The sequence below is a fragment of the Piliocolobus tephrosceles genome, chromosome 1 (genome assembly GCF_002776525.5).
Source record: "Piliocolobus tephrosceles isolate RC106 chromosome 1, ASM277652v3, whole genome shotgun sequence".
NCBI lineage: Eukaryota > Metazoa > Chordata > Mammalia > Primates > Cercopithecidae > Piliocolobus > Piliocolobus tephrosceles.
The window spans coordinates 176,132,861-176,149,780 of record NC_045434.1 but is presented as its reverse complement, the minus strand read 5'-3'; the positions used below and the strand labels follow the sequence as shown (position 1 = coordinate 176,149,780).

The 16,920-nt window shown below is 42.2% G+C and overlaps 2 protein-coding genes across 3 annotated transcripts in view; one reads left to right on the top strand and one right to left on the bottom strand.

Annotated features, from left to right (window-relative positions):
* The window catches only part of PIK3R3 (phosphoinositide-3-kinase regulatory subunit 3), a 99,106-nt gene that overhangs the window by 67,256 nt on the left and 14,930 nt on the right, over nucleotides 1-16,920 (bottom strand). The gene's annotated exons all lie outside the window — the stretch shown is intronic.
* LOC111548777 (cytochrome c oxidase subunit 7B, mitochondrial-like) lies at nucleotides 574-1,132 on the top strand. The gene is made up of 2 exons (XM_023221490.1): nucleotides 574-600; nucleotides 908-1,132. The coding sequence occupies exons 1-2, from the start codon at nucleotides 574-576 to the stop codon at nucleotides 1,130-1,132; spliced, it is 252 nt and encodes an 83-aa protein (XP_023077258.1).

Sequence of the window (16,920 nt, the reverse complement as noted above, 5' to 3'; positions counted from 1 at the left end):
TTTCAAGTCAGTTTTGGTAAGATTTTCTTAGTTATTTTTAAAAAGTGCTTTCCCTATTAAAGCTATATTTTCACAGCTCACAAAATTGTCTATTTAATTCTGTGTAGTTACCAGGTAAATCCTATCAGAAAGTATCAAGTACCCATTTGAAACCATAATCCATTAAATGAAACATCTACAAACGAGAGATTACAATGATGGGAATTTGCACCAAAGCAGCAGCTGCATTGCCGCAGTTCTTTTTTTTTTTTTTTTTTTTTTGAGACGGAGTCTTGCTCTGTCGCCCAGGAGTGCAGTGGCTGGATCTCGGCTCACTGCAAGCTCTGCCTCCCGGGTTTACGCCATTCTCCTGCCTCAGCCTCCCGAGTAGCTGGGACTACAGGCGCCCGCCACCACACCCGGCTAGTTTTTTGTATTTTTTTTAGTAGAGATGGGGTTTCACTGTGTTAGCCAGCATGGTCTCGATCTCCTGACCTCGTGATCCACCCGCCTCAGCCTCCCAAAGTGCTGGGATTACAGGCTTGAGCCACCGCGCCCAGCCAACATTGCCACAGTTCTATCTTAACCTTCACAATGTTTCCCTTAGTCAAAAATGCACTAATGGCCGGGCACAGTGGCGCACACCTGTAATCCCACCACTTTGGAAGGCCGAGGTGGGCGGATCATTTGAGGTCAGGAGTTCGACACCAGCCTGACCAACATGGAGAAACCCTGTCTCCACTAAAAATTACCAAAAAATTAGCTGGGCGTGGTGGCAAGCACCTGTAATCCCAGCTACTCAGGAAGCTAAGGCAGGGAGCTTGAACCCGGGATGTGGAGGTTGCAGTGAGCCAAGATTGCACCACTGCACTCCAGCCTGGGTGACAGAGTGAGACTCCATCCAAAAAACAAAAAACAAAAAAAAAACAACACACTAAGTCATCTCCAAGTTCAAAGCATTCAGCAAACAATGGCAAGGCAGAGCCACCAGAAACACACATCTGATTTTCACGACAAATATGGTAATGTTGTATTAGCTAATGGAGCCACTTTCTGTATTGCTGTATGGACATATGGAGCAACACAAATTGGAATAGAATTGAACCTATCCCCTATTGGGAAAGTCACTCCAAAGGAATGGAGAGATCAGTAATCATCCCAGCTAGTATAATACTGAATCGTTTTAAAAACAGCTCATCGGCTGGGCGCAGTGGCTCACACCTGTAATCCCAGCACTTTAGGAGGCCGAGTCGGGCAGATCATGAGGTTGAGTTCAAGACCAACTTGGCCAACATGGAGAAACCCCATCTCTACTAAAAATACAAAAATCAGCCAGTATGGTGGCTTGCGCCTGTAATACCAGCTACTTGGGAGGCTGAGGCAGGAGAATCACTTGAACCCAGGAAGCGGAGATTATGGTGAGCACGCCACTGCACTCCAGCCTGGGCGACAGAGCGAGATTCTGTCTCAAAACAAAACAAAACAAAAGAAAAACCAGCTCATCAGCTGGACACAGTGGCTCACGCCTACAATCCTAGCACTTTGGGAGGCCAAGGCAGGTGGATCACCTGAGGTTAGAAGTTCAAGACCAGTCTAGCCTGGCCAACACAGCGAAACCCCATCTCTACTAAAGATACAAAAATTAGTTGGGCATGGTGGCGGGTACCTACAATCCCAGCTACTCAGGAGGCTGAGGCAGTAGAATCACTTGTACCCCGGGGCTGGGGTGGAAGGGGGAGGTGGGGGCAGAAGTTGCAGTGAGCCGAGATTGCGCCACTTCACTCCAGCCTGGCCGAAAGAGCAAAACTCCACCTTAAATAAATAAATAAATAAATAAATAAATAAATAAATAAAATACAATAAAATAAAAAACAGCTCATAATTGATGCCAGGTAAAAGCACTGTGTATCCATTAAGATATGGCATCACTGAAGAAATAAAGTATATTTGAAACCTTCAAAAAAAATTACAATGATGACTACTTCTTGTGGAAATTAATTTATACATGGCAATTATAGGCATCTCAAATATAAAAGCTGATGATAATAAATCCACATACAGCATTCCCTATTTTAACTTTGAGTACAGTGCAATCATTTATTTACTTATTTATTGATTGAAACACAGTCTTGCTTTGTTGCCCAGGATGGAGTACAATGGCATGACTATGGCTCACTGCAGCCTTGACCTTCCAGGCTCAAGTGATCTTCCCACTTTAGCCTCTCTAGTAGCTGGAACTACAGGTACATACCACCACAGCCAGTTAATTTTTTTTTTTTTTTTTTTTTGTAGAGACAAGTTTTCACTACGTTGCCCAGGCTGGTCTCAAAATCCTGGGCTCAAGTGGCTAGACCCACCTTGGCCTCCCAAAGTTCTGGAATTACAGGCATAAGCCACCATACAGAGCCTCAACCATTAAATCCTTTCTGATGTATTCTTGATGATTATCTCCCTGCCCCCCAAAAAATCTAAATCTTTGGTTTCAATGATTTTTAGTAGTTGATTTCAAATTGTTTTTCTTCCACCAACCATAGTAAAAAACAATAATCAAATATAAATGACTTAGGAGAAAAATAACTTTAGATAATGGATGGATAGATACATTGATATTTACACTTTAAATATATTCTAGAAGGCCTATTAAGGAGTTCATGACTCAACTTGGAAGGTTAGTTGGAACCCATATTTCTTCCATTCCTTTGCAAAGTTAGTTGGAAGCCATATTTCTTCCATTCCTTCCAAAGCAGTCTTAAATGATACCCCAGGGATCAGCAAATAATGTTGAGTCCCTTATGATATCCACAAATTGATTGCCTTAGTCCTTTTTGTTTGTTTGTTTGTTTGTTTTTACAGAGTTTCACTCTTGTTGCCCAGGATGGAGTGCAATGGCGTGATCTCAGCTCACTGCAACCTCTGTCCCCTGGTTTCAAGCAATTCTCCTGCCTCAGCCTCCCAAGTAGTTGCGATTACAAGCATGCGCCACTACGCCTGGCTAATTTTGTATTTTTAGTACAAACGGGGTTTCACCATGTTGGTCAGGCTGGTCTCAAACTCCTGACCTCAGATGATCCACCTGCCTCAGCCTCCCAAAGTGCTGGGATTACAGGCGTGAGCCACCGCGCCTGGATGCCTTAGTCTTGTAATAAAAAATAAGCAGCTCACGCCTGTAATCTCAACACTTTGGGAGGCCAAGGCGGATGGATCACTTGAGGTCAGGAATTCCACAACAGCCTGGCCAACATGGAGAAACCCTACTAAAAATACAAGAATTAGCCAGGCATGGTGACAGGTGCCTGTAATCCCGGCTACTTGGGAGGCTGAGGCATGAGAATTGTTTGAACCTGGGAGGTTGCAGTAAGCCTAGATTGCACTATTGAGATCGTGCCACTGCACTCCAGCCTGGGTGACAGAATGAGACTCTGTCTCAAAAAAAGAAAAAAAAGCAAGACCAATATTTTTATTTTATCTAAGCAAAGGCTCCACATACATGAGATACTAGACTATTACAGAGTACTATTATTTTTTTAATATGGAAGGGAATAAATCAGAGACCAGGAAGCGGAGGTTACAGTGAGCCAAGATCACGCCACTGCACTCCAGTCTGGGTGACAGAGTGAGACTCCGTCTCAAAAAAAACCAAACCAAAACAAAACAGAAACAGAAACACAGCTTTTTATATGAGTGTATCATCTTTTTTTTTTTTTTTTTTTTTTTGAGACGGAGTCTCGCTCTGTAGCCCAGCCTGGAGTGCAGTGGCCGGATCTCAGCTCACTGCAAGCTCCGCCTCCCGGGTTTACACCATTCTCCTGCCTCAGCCTCCCGAGTAGCTGGGACTACAGGCGCCCGCCACCTCGCCCGGCTAGTTTTTTTGTATTTTTTAGTAGAGATGGGGTTTCACCGTGTTAGCCAGGATGGTCTCGATCTCCTGACCTCGTGATCCGCCCGTCTCGGCCTCCCAGAGTGCTGGGATTACAGGCTTGAGCCACCGCGCCCGGCCAAGTGTATCATCATTTACTTAAAAAGACCATCCTACCTATCCTTCATAGTCCAAGTTCAAATATGATTATCTCCAAAGTCTTTCTTCAACTCTAGCCTACATCTTTCTTTTGAAATTCTCTAGCACTTGGTATCACTCTTTGACACTTGCAAAGTTAGTTGGAATCCACTATTTAGATAACTCATACTTAGTTATCTATTGCTTATATTGTTACTCTCCTGTGAGTCTGCTTTTTTAACTAAAAATTAAAATTAGAGCAATATGTGAGAAAAATATTAATACTACACAGATAAAACAATGCCTGACACAGTAACTATTCCATAAATTATAACAGTTATCTTTGCCATATACCAAATTTGTGACCCTGAACAATTCATCCATACTAAATCTTATTTTCTTCACCTATAAAGCAGAGTTAATAATCCCTGTCAAATAATTGTCTACATGTGACTAGGTGTAACCAATACAATGGTTTTGTATCTTTTCATTATTATGCCTAAAACAATCTCTTGAATATTACAGTAATTACTAACTCTTTGTACAATATATAGCACTTTTATTACGTTAACATTATAAAAGGCCAGGCGCGGTGGCTCAAGCCTGTAATCCCAGCACTTTGGGAGGCCAAGATGGGCAGATCACCAGGTCAGGAGATCGAGACCATCCTAACACGGTGAAACCCCATCTCTACTAAAAAATACAAAAAAAAAAATACAAAATCTAGCCAGGCGAGGTGGCGGGCACCTGTAGTCCCAGCTACTCGGGAGCCTGAGGCAGGAGAATGGCGTGAACCCAGGAGGCGGAGCTTGCAGTGAGCTGAGATCGCGCCACTGCACTCCAGCCTGGGCAACAGAGCGAGACTCCATCTCAAAAAAAAAAAAAAAAAACCTTATCAAATAAGTACTTTTATAAACTCTTCATAAACAAATTTTAATAGCAGAAACACAGCTTTTTATATGAATGTATCATCATTTACTTAATTATTCCCTTAATGTTGCACATCACCCACTCTCTTGCCAGGATCTCTCCAGCTCCCTATTGTCCTTTTGCCACACTAGCCAGTAAATCTCTCAACCAGGGGGAATCAATCCAACCACCTGCTTCCTATATTCCCATACCACAGCTACTGAGTCCTGCTGAAGACAATCATAACAGGTTAGGAATTCATGCCACTACAGATTTACAGTTTCTAATCCTAACTAAGATTATTATCCTGTTGGTAATTCATCCATATGCCTCTGGATCAATGACCTTTTCCATCCCAGACAGTAATCAATGGGTACTCTAAATCTCAAACCAAACACTCTATACATCTCTTCTCTCACAATTGCCCTTTACCAGAAAAAATAAATCTGACCTCACCCAATTTTCCAGCCTACACTCTTCTTCATACCCATATTCTTCATTCTAAGTATTAGGCAAAGGTTTATCTCCTCCTTCCCTGAGCTAGTACAGTAATCCCTTCTCACCTCCATACCCACCACCTTCCTGTTCCATAAAATCACACAGCCCTAAATATTCAGTCTTGACTCTATTCTACTCTGCCAAAACGTTAACACATTCTTAACTCTTCCATCTTCGAAAAAATTATGTTTCTCAGCTCTACTTCTCTAGCTACCTCTTAGTTTTGCTTCACAGCAAGTTTTCTAAGAATGGTCTATATTTGGCAGGGCACAGTGGCTCATGCCTGTAATCCCAGCACTTTGGGAGGCCAAGGCAGGTGGATAACAAGGTCAGGAGATTGAGACCATCTTAACACGGTGAAACCCCTTCTCTACTAAAAATACAAAAAATAGCCGGGCATGGTGGCAGGCACCTGTAGTCCCAGCTACTCGGGAGGCTGAGGCAGAAGAATGGTGTGAACCGAGGAGGCAGAGCTTGCAGTGAGCCGAGATCGCGCCACTGCACTCCAGTCTGGGGCACAGAGCAAGACTCCATCTCAAAAAAAAGAAAAAGAATGGTTTATATTTGCAGTCTGTTTTCTCACCTCCCAGTTACTCTTCTGTCTATTGGAATTTGACTTCTACCCCAATCACTAAATAAATATTTATCTTGTTAAGGTTGTCTCAATAGCAAAGCCCACCAGAAGCTTTTGTATCATTATTTCACTTAATCACTTTAGACTGTACACTGTTAGCCATTTTTTCCTTCTTGAAAAATCTCTCCCGAGGCTTACCAGAGACCATTGTCCTGGGGTTTGTTTTTGTTTTTTGTTTTTTTTTTGAGACAGAATCTCCCCGTTGCCCAGGCTGAAGTGCAGTGGTGCAATCTTGGCTCACTGCAACCTCCACCTCCTGGGTTCAAGTGATTCTCCTGCCTCAGCCTCCCTAGTAGTTGCGATTACAGGCACCTGCCAACACCCTCGCCTAGTTTTTTTGTATTTTTAGTAGAGATGGGATTTCCCCATACTGGCCAGACTGGTCTCGAACTCCTGACGCTGTGATCTGCCCACCTCAGCCTCCCAAAGTTCTGGGATTACAGGCGTGAGCTAGGCTACCATGCCCGACCAATCTCCTGGTTCTTTTCCACCCTTCTCTGCTTCTTTTGAGTTTCAAATCTAACCATAATGGTTTAGCACACTATGTTTCAGGAGTTCCACACCACATACAGGATAAAGTTCAAACTCTTCAGCATGGCACAGAAGGCCCTACATGGTCCAGTCTCTGCTTACTCTTCCAAGACCGTTTTCCTATTACTTCCCACAGGCACCTTTCCACCCTAGATGTGCCAATACCTGCAGCTCATCCAAACACACAACTCTTTCTCATGCCTTTGCACATACCCTGTATCTCATAAAATGCCCATCCCTATTCCTGTATCCCCTCTCTCTTTTACCACACTGCCTCACCCACTTTTTTTTTTTTTTTCTTTTTCAGATGGGTTCTCACTCTGTTGCCCAAGCTGGAGTGCAATGGCACGATCTCAGCTCACTGAAACTTCTACCTCACAGGTTCAGGTGATTCTCCTGGCTCAGCCTCCCGAGTAGCTGAGACTACAGGCACGTGTCACCATGCTTGGCTTTTTTTTTTTTTTTTTTTTTAGTAGAGTTGAGGTTTCACCATGTTGGCCAGGCTGGTCTTGAACTCCTGACCTCAAGTGATCTGCCCACCTTTGCCTCCCAAAGTGCTGAGATTACAGGCATGAGCCCCTGGGCTCAGCCTGAGCCACCACGCTCAGCCCAGCTACTTTTTTTTTTTAAGACTCAAACTATGCATGTTTTTCCCATGAAACTTTCCCTCATATTCTCAGGCCTTATTAAGTAATACCTCTTCTTTGATTCTATAGAGCTCTTCTCAACCTTCTAATAAAAAGTTTAGTGATGACAGTTTAGTTATTGAACCCTATCTCTGTATTCAAAGACTATGAGCTCCTTTAGGGCACATATTTTCTTACCTATCTTTGTATCTCCAGTGCCAAGTGTTTCACACATAGAAGCCATTATCAATAGTATTTGTTGAATTACTGCTTGAGATGGTCAGCATTTAGGCTTACCATAGAGAGGAAGTGAAGATCCAAGAAGTAATTATGCTGAACAGCAGCGGAATTTTACTGAGACAGAAAATGAAAAAAAGCAGGGGGGGAGGGTCAGCCTGGGAACAGAAAAAGGTTTTTTTTTTTTTTAATTTTCCCATAGAAAAAGTTAAAATGACCCATAAGAAAAGAAACATGGTCACTCACACTTGCTACATTGCTTCTCTTATCCCAAGATTTTACCCATCCTGATCTTAGAGCCAAAGTAGCCTCTAGCAAGTAAGATATGTAGCTGCCTCTAACAAAATCTCTAGCACAAGCTCTACACATTTCCCTATTACCATATCACAAAAACACTGACCTTCACGAAAGATGTGTAGAGTACCTGCTATATGCCAGATACTAGGTGTTATTTCTTTACATATATATGTGAATATATATACAAGGGTACATAATTATAATTTTTATTTAAAAACCCTGTGAATTAAGTATTATTACTTCCATTCTATATGACAACCATTCAATGTCACATAGTTGGTAAGCAGACCAAATTCAAACCAGTCTTCTAACAATATTTTTTCCTCTCAAGGCAGCATGTACACAAAGATTCTCAGAGACCCAAAACATGCCCCACCACCGCCTTCTTACCTCTGGTAGTAAGAAAGGGAATATAATTAGAAAAGAGCATGTTTTAGGCTCTGTGCAGTGCTCACACCTGTAATTCCAGCACTTTGGGAGACTGAGGCGGGCAGATCACTCGAGGCTAGGAATTCAAGACCAGCCTGGCCAACATGATAAAACCCCATCTCTACTAAAAATACAAAAATTAGCCGCGTGTAGCTGTAACCCCATCTCTACTAAAAATACAAAAATTAGCCGCATGTAGCTGTGCATGCCTGTAATCCCCGCTATTCAGGAGGCTGAGGCATGAGAACTGCTTGAACCCAGAGGCAGAAATTGCAGTGAGCTGAGATCACACCACTGCATTCCAGCCTGGGTGACAGAGCGAGACTCTGTCTCAAAAAAAAAAAAAAAAGGGTGGGGGCATGTTTTGGGTCTCTGAGAAGCTGGCTATCTATAAAATCTTTACCTAGGTGGTTGTTAAGTAGCTGTTCAATTTACATGAAGCCAACAAACTGTATGTTTATGTTTCCTACACCTTTTAGTATTGTATTTCACAAAAAGAAAGTTAAGTCACCATATCAGTGAGGCCTCCTCTGACTACCCAAAATAAAATAGCAATTCCATCTCTGTCCTCCATTCCCCTTAAGCCAGTAGTTGTTTTCTCTATAATATTTATCTCCACCTAACATACTATATATTCACTTCTTATTTATTGTCACATGTCCTCCTACATAAAATAAGGACTTTCTTTTGTTCACTGCGATAAGACATGGAAAGAGGACCTGAAATGAAATACACCTTTACACCTTTCTTCAGGTTCCTATAATCCTAAAAAAGAATGTGAAACATTGTTTTTGATTTTTTATAAAAATGGGATCTTATTAAACACATTTCTTTATAACTTGTTTGTCTTACTCTACAATCTATCACAGACATCCCTCCAAGTAAATACATACAGACTTATAACACATTCTCTGAGTTGCAAAATATTCCACAACATAGGTACATGACAATTTACACTTCCATACCTACTACTGATGGATATTCAGGCTGTTTTTAGTAGCAAATATTGGAAACATTATAAAAATATCCATACATATACCTTTATATGTTGACACTTTTATTTCTACAGAACAGATTCCCAGAAGAGCTATTTTACTATATACTGACAAACTTTCCAAAACAGCTGCAGCAATTCACATCTCCACCAATAGTGAAGCTAATTCATGAATCTTAAGAGTTGATTTTCTTATAATTTATACACTTGCTTTCAAAAAAGATGAGGCAGCTTAAATATCTGAAAACTAAAAATTACTTTAGCAACTAAAACCTGGAAGCATTCAGTTCTCACTATAATCTCTCCTCCACCCTATGAACTCAGTAATATCTGATTTACTATCATCTGCTTCTTTACATATATATGTGAATATATATACAAGGGTACATAATTATAATTTTTATTTAAAAACCCTGTGAATTAAGTATTATTACTTCCATTCTATATGACAACCATTCAATGTCACATAGTTGGTAAGCAGACCAAATTCAAACCAGTCTTCTAACAATACTTTTTCCTCTCAAGGCAGCATGTACACAAAGATTCTCAGAGACCCAAAACATGCCTAGAAGTAGTAGAAGCCACTCTCCTCTCCTGCCCAAGTGAAACCTAAGAGAAAAAGAATCCCACCAAAAGGAGAAAACCTGGGCCATTTCACCATTCCCTCATTTTTACGTAAGAGGCCATATAATCCAAATCTGTCCTTCTTCCTCAACTTGCTTCTCTTGGTTTATACTACCACCAACTACCAAGCTAGAAAACTAAAAGTCATTCTAGATTACTTCATTTTCCTCAGAATAGCCTCTAAGGCCCACCAATCCTACTTTTTAAACAACTCTACTATTCATTCTCACTGCTACAATCTTAGCCTTAGGATTTCATAACATCTTTCTTCTGTACTGAAATAGTCTCCTAACCAGTTTTCCTTCTTTAATCTTATTCTCCTCCAATCTATTTTTCACCTTATAGCCAACGTACTCTCTTCCCTACTTAAAACCAATCAGTCAATGGCTTCCCAAATGTCAGCAGGAAAAAATTCAACCCCTAAATGTAGCCTTCAGGGACTTTCACGATCTGGACCCCACCACCTAGATGTACAGATTCATGTAATACAACTTCCTATCTCTCAATTTTTTTTTTTTTTTTTTTTTTTTTTTTTGAGACAAGGTTATGCTCTGTTGCCCAAGCTGGAGTGCAGGGGCCCAATCATAGTTCGCTGCAGCCTCCTGGGCCCAAGGAATCCTCCCACCTCAGCCTCCTGAGTAGCTGGGACTACAGTCATATGCCACCACACCCAGCCAGATTTTTTTTAAAGAGATGGGGGTCTCACTATGTTGCCCAGGCTGGTATTGAACTCCTGAGCTCAAGTGATCTTCCCACCACAGCCTCCAAAAACGCCAGAATTACAGGCATGAGCCACCATGCACAGGCCACGTCCTATCTCATACATTGTCTTCAACAAAACTTAAGGTGTTTTAATAATTTTATGCATTTATTCAGGCTGTTACTTCTCCTACCCCACCAGTAAACCAATGATTCCCTATTTCATTTATATATTCTTCTACTACTATACTTCAACATTCATTCAATCAGTATTTACTGAGTACTTTCTATGTGCCAGAGACAGGGCTAGGTATTGAAGATCCAGCAACTAATTATGGACTCAGTCCTTATCCTGATGGAATTTATAATTTAATGAAGACTAAAGACACTAAACAATTATAAGTATGGTTAAAGATTATAAAGGTGGTAGTACAGTATATAATAAAAATATATTTTAGATGACAGCCAGGAGAAAGAGAGGGAATTATAAAGAGGAGTGCTGCATGGTATATTTACAGGTACATCTTTCATAACTACAGTCTGAGCTTCTTGAGGACAGGGATTATGTAATCTTCATATCCCTAGCCAGGACAGTAAATAGCAACATATACTAACATACACTGACTAAACTACAAAGATCACTGCCCTATTCACTCCTGGGCTGATCACTGTGACTATACAAGTGCTCTCATTGACCAGGCCTAGATCATATGCCCACCCTTAAACCAGTGGGTTAAGCCAACCACCCAAGCCACATCATTCCAAATGAAGGAGGAGTGGTTCCAAGAGAAAAATCAGGAAGTTCTTACCTAAGTAAGAGGGAAGAGAAACTAGATATGCAAAAAAAACCAGCAGTCCTCTCTTCAGTGGACATTGTTGTTATCTTCCAAACATCTTACCCCCTCCCCTCACTGGTAAAAAGTTTAAGTGGGATTGACCCCTTCCTCAGCTCCAGGAGTAGGCCCTGATTTGACATAACAGTGGTTCTTAAAGTGTGGTTTGTGACCAGCAAAATCAGTAACATCTGGGAACATGTTACAAATACAACTTCTTGGAACCAAGTCTACTTAACCTACTCAACTAGACATTTTAGGGGTAGGACCTAGCAATTTGTGTGTTGTGTTTTTGTTTTTTGAGATAGCATCTTCTCTGTCATCCAGGCTGGAGTGCAGCGGCACAATCACAGCTCAGTGTAGCCTTGACCTCCCAGACTCAAGCAATCCTCCCATCTCAGACTCCCAAGTAGCTCAGACTACAGGCATACACCACTAGGCCTCATTAATTTTTTTTTTTTTTTTTTTTTTTGAGTAGAGACAGAGTTTCACCATGTTGCCCAGGCTGATCTTGAATTCCTGGACTCACGTAATCCTCCCGCGTTGGCCTCCAACAGTGCTGGGATTACTGGCATGAGCCACAGTGCCTGGCTGCAATCTGTAATTTCACAAGTCCTCCAGGTAGTTCTAATGCACACTCAAGTTTAAAAGCCACTGGTCTAGACACAGAAAGCTACCCAGATTTTAAGACAGTGATCCTTTGGAGCACGAGATGGTTCAATTAGTTTCAAGCTTAGGATTTTTGCACTGTATTTGTAGGAAACATCTTCTTTCTCTCCCAGGAATGAGGAAACATACAAAGGCAGCCATCTTGTACTACTGGGGAAGCCCGTATGAGAAAAAAAAGCTAACACAGGGTAAAGCCAAGAGAATTATAGAAAAACAGGGCCAAAGCCTGTATCCTTGATCAAACCATGCCAGGGGCCCTCACTCCCTTTGGTCTTTTCAATTACATAAGCCTATGTAATTCAAATTCAAATTCCCTTTGTTTTAACTAATTTGAGTTGGATTTTCTGTTACCAAAACTGAAAGTATCCTCATATCCACTACATCAAGTTACACATGTATTCTTAAACACCATAGAGAATGTACCAGAAAATACAGCCTAGTCAGCACCCTCTCTCTAAATTAAGGTTGCTAGATTTAGCAAATAAAAATATAGGACACCCAGTTAAATTTGAATTTCAAATAAACAATGAATAATACTGCATGGTCCATACTGCATATATTTTATCTGGCAATACTAAATTTCAAGGGCTGAACACTAGGAACCAGTCCCAGTTAGACAGATATGATAGCAGCTCTTATATAGTTTATGATTATCTGGAGAAAAACTAAATTCCAAGTCCCGAATTAATATCCTGCAACAGGTCTGAATCACCTCATTGTCCTTCTAAAACTAAACAGACTTTTTTCCAAAAGCCAAAGCATGTTATATCCTCTAACAAAGGTAAGTGTGACAGAAACGAAAATGTTGCTATATTTGAGTATTCACAGCTTCTTTTGTTTGCTCTCTTGGTTTCTGGCCCTTACTGTACAGATCAGAATAACACCACAGGCAAAGGAGAGAGTTTAACAGGAGGCAGGTACCCATGGAATAAAAACTTAATAGGTTTGAGAAGGGTTACAAAAGAAACACAAAAATGAGACCATTCAAGTTGTTATGAGTTGGTAAGTTTTAAGAGAGAAGAAAAGTTTGGGATTAACCATCCCAAACATGAAGAAACAGGATTTTAAGTAGTACTGCAGCTTTATGAATGTAAACCCCTTTGGCATTTTTGAGAAGATGGAATAAATACTTAAATTACTTTTCAATTTAATTTGAATGTTAGGCTGGTTCTTCCTCTGAATGGGACACTACAGAGATGGGCCACAAAGCATCCCAGTTTTATTAATAATAATGAAAACAGGCCAAGCACAGTGGCTCATGCCTATAATCCCACTGCTTTGGGAGCCTGAGGCAGGAGGATCACTTGAGGACAGGAGTTTGAGACCATCCTGGGGAAACATAGTGAGATGCCGTCTCTACAAAAATTAAAAATAAAAAACAGTAGCCAGATGTGGTAGTGCATACTTGTAGTCTTAGCTACTTGGGAGGCTGAGGGAGGAGGATTCCTTGAACCCAGCTCAAGGTTGCAGTGAGCTATGATCAGGGCACTGCATGCCAGCCTGGGAGACCTTATCTCTTTTTTAAAAATATGTTTTTGCAGTCCCAGCTACTGGGGAGGGTGACGCAGAAGAATCACTTGAACCCGGGAGGCAGAGGTTGCAGTGAGCAGAGATCACACCACTGCACTCCAGCCTGGGTGACAGAGCGAGGCTCCACCTCAAAATAAAAAACAATTTTTGTTTTAAATAAATAAAATAACAAGAACAATAGATACCTGCCCTAAGTGTCTTATGTGTAGTATTTCATATAGTTCTCACAATAATCCTACAGTAGGATTAATATTCTTTTCTATGCTATACAGATTAGAAAACTGTCCAAGGTCACAAACTAGAAATAGGCAGGGCTAGAATAGGAAATCCCAACAACCTGAGTCGGGAGCTCTTAAACACAGATACTTTACCGATTTTATATCAATATCTATCTATACTCAAGCACTTAAACATTACACCAAAAAGAAAATAACATACATCTGTATTAATTATTCTCAGAAAGCAAGAACTTCAGCACATAAAGTAAAATGAAACATGTATGGCATGGCTTCGTTCTCTTTAGTTTCTTCTCCCCTTCACAGTGCACCAAAAAAAACTAAGAACAGGCCGGGCTCGATGGCTCAAGCCTGTAATCCCAGCACTTTGGGAGGCCAAGACGGGCGGATCACGAGGTCAGGAGATCGAGACCATCCTGGCTAACTCGGTGAAACCCCGTCTCTACTAAAAAATACAAAAAACTAGCCGGGTGAGGTGGCAGGCGCCTGTATTCCCAGCTACTTGGAAGGCTGAGGCAGGAGAATGGCGTAAACCCGGGAGTCGGAGCTTGCAGTGAGCCGAGATCCGGCCACTCCACTCCAGCCTGGGCGACAGAGCGAGACTTCGTCTCAAAAAAAAAAAACTAAGAACATCAGGAAATTTTCTTTTCCAAAGTTACTTCTGAAAGTAAATTGGCTGGGTGTGGTGGCTCACATCTATAATCCCAGCATTTCAGGAGGCCAAGGCAGGAGGACCATTTGAGCTCAGGAGTTCAAGACCAGCATGGGCAACACAGTAAGACCTCATCCCAACAAAAAAGTGAAAAAATTAGCCAGGTATGGTGGCACGCACCTATAGTCCTAGCTACTCAGGAGGCTGGGGTAGGAGGATCACTTGAGCCCAGGAGGTCAAGGCTACAGTGAGTCATGTTTGTGCCACTGCACTCCAGTCTAGGTGACAGCAAGATCCTGTCTCCAAAAAAAAAAAGTAAATTATAGTACTATCTAAATTTATCAACTGTTTACTTAAAAAGTAACTCATGAGCAAGTTTTCATCAAACAACCAAGGCCACATACACTGTTGCTTGGCAACTGGATGTCAGAGATCTGAATCACTTAACACTTCAAGAGAAAAATTAGCTGGGCATGGTGGCACACACTTGTAGTCCCAGCTACTCGGGAGGCTGAGGTAGGAGGATTGCTTGAGCTTGGGAGGTTGAGGCTGCAGTGAACCAAGATCATGCCACTGCACTCCAGCCTGGGCAACAGAGCGAAACCTGAGAAAGAAGAAAGAAAGAAAAGAAAGGAGAGAAAGAGAGAGACAGACATAGAGAGAGAGAGAGAGACAGAGAGAAAGAGAAGAAGAAAGAAAGAAAAGAAAGAAAGAAAGAAAAAAAGAGAGAGAAATAGGCCAGGCTTAATGGCTCAGACCTGTAACCCCAGGACTTGTGAGGCCAGAGTAAGGGAAGTGCCTGAGGCCAGGAGTTCAAGGCCAGTCTGGACAACACAGCAAGATCCTGTCTCTACAAAAAAAATATTTGTTTTAGTTAGCCAGGTGTGGTAGTGCACGCCTGTAGTCAGTCCCAGCTACTCAGAAGGCTAAGGTGGGAAGGCCACTTGAGCCCAGGAGGTCAAGGCTACAGTTAGCTATTGGTGCCACTGCACTCCAGCCTGGGCAACAGAGCAAGACCCAGTCACAAAAAATAAAAAATAAAAAAAAATCCACACAGAAATATACATCAAAATATATATAAATAGCTTTGGCATTATTTTAAAAGTTAAACTTATTAATTATTAAAGCATATATAGCATATGGAGAAATACGAAGCTAAGAAATTAGAAAATAAAGTGACTAAGTCAGTTTGGAAATGACAAGCTATATAACTAGTAACATTCGGAACAAAGCCACTTTTTACAACCTCACAGCTTCTACCCTTGTCCAAGCTACCATCATCCCTCAGCTTGATTGTTGCAATAGCCTCCTAACCAGTTTCTCTAATTCCACCTTTCCCTCTTTCCACCAGCAGCCAGAATGATTCTTTAAGCCAAGAATCATAGTACATCACTGTTCAATATACTTTGATGGCTTCTCAACTCATACAAGTTTTAAAAGCCAAAATTCTTACAATGGCTTACAATGGCATACATGGTGGCAAAGCCTCACCACCCATACCATTACTTTTTTTTTTTTTTTTTTTTTTTTTGAGGCGGAGTCTCGCTCTGTCGCCCGGACTGGAGTGCAGTGGCCGGATCTCAGCTCACTGCAAGCTCCGCCTCCCAGGTTCACGCCATTCTCCTGCCTCAGCCTCCCGAGTAGCTGGGACTACAGGCGCCCGCCACGTCACCCGGCTAGTTTTTTGTATTTTTTAGTAGAGACGGGGTTTCACCGTGTTAGCCAGGATGGTCTCGATCTCCTGACCTCATGATCCGCCCGTCTCGGCCTCCCAAAGTGCTGGGATTACAGGCTTGAGCCACCGCTCCCGGCACCATTACTTTTTTTTTTTGAGATGGAGTCTCGCTCTGCCACCCAGGCTGGAATGCAGTGGCACAATCTCGGCTCACTGCAACCTCTGCCTCCCGGGTTCCCTGTCTCAGCCTCCCAAGTACCTGAGATTATGGGTGCCCACCACCACACCCAGCTAATTTTTATATTATTAGTAGATACAGGGTTTTGTCACGTTGGCCAGGCTGGTCTCAAACTCCTGACCTCAGGTGATCTGCCCACCTCAACTTCTCAAAGTGCCGGGATTACAGGCATTAGCCACCAAGCCTGGCCACTTGTCTTTTTTTACTACTTTCCCCTCATTCCATTCTAGTCACACTGGCCTCCTAGATGATCCCTGAATATATCACAGAGATGCTCCTGCCTCAGGGTAGGTCATCTGATATCCCCTACCTGGAACCCCCATCCTCACACCTGCTATTTCCGTATGACCTGCTCCCTCATCCCTTTAGGTCAGGCCCTCCCTGGCCTCCTATTTAAAATAGCAGATCTCGGCCGGGCGCAGTGGCTCAAGCCTGTAATCCCAGCACTTTGGGAGGCTGAGACGGGCGGATCACAAGGTCAGGAGATCGAGACCATCCTGGCTAACACGGTGAAACCCCGTCTCTACTAAAAAAATACAAAAAAACTAACCGGGCAAGGTAGCGAGCGCCTGTAGTCCCAGCTACTTGGGAGGCTGGAGACTTGAGGCAGGAGAATGGCGTGAACCCAGGAGGCGG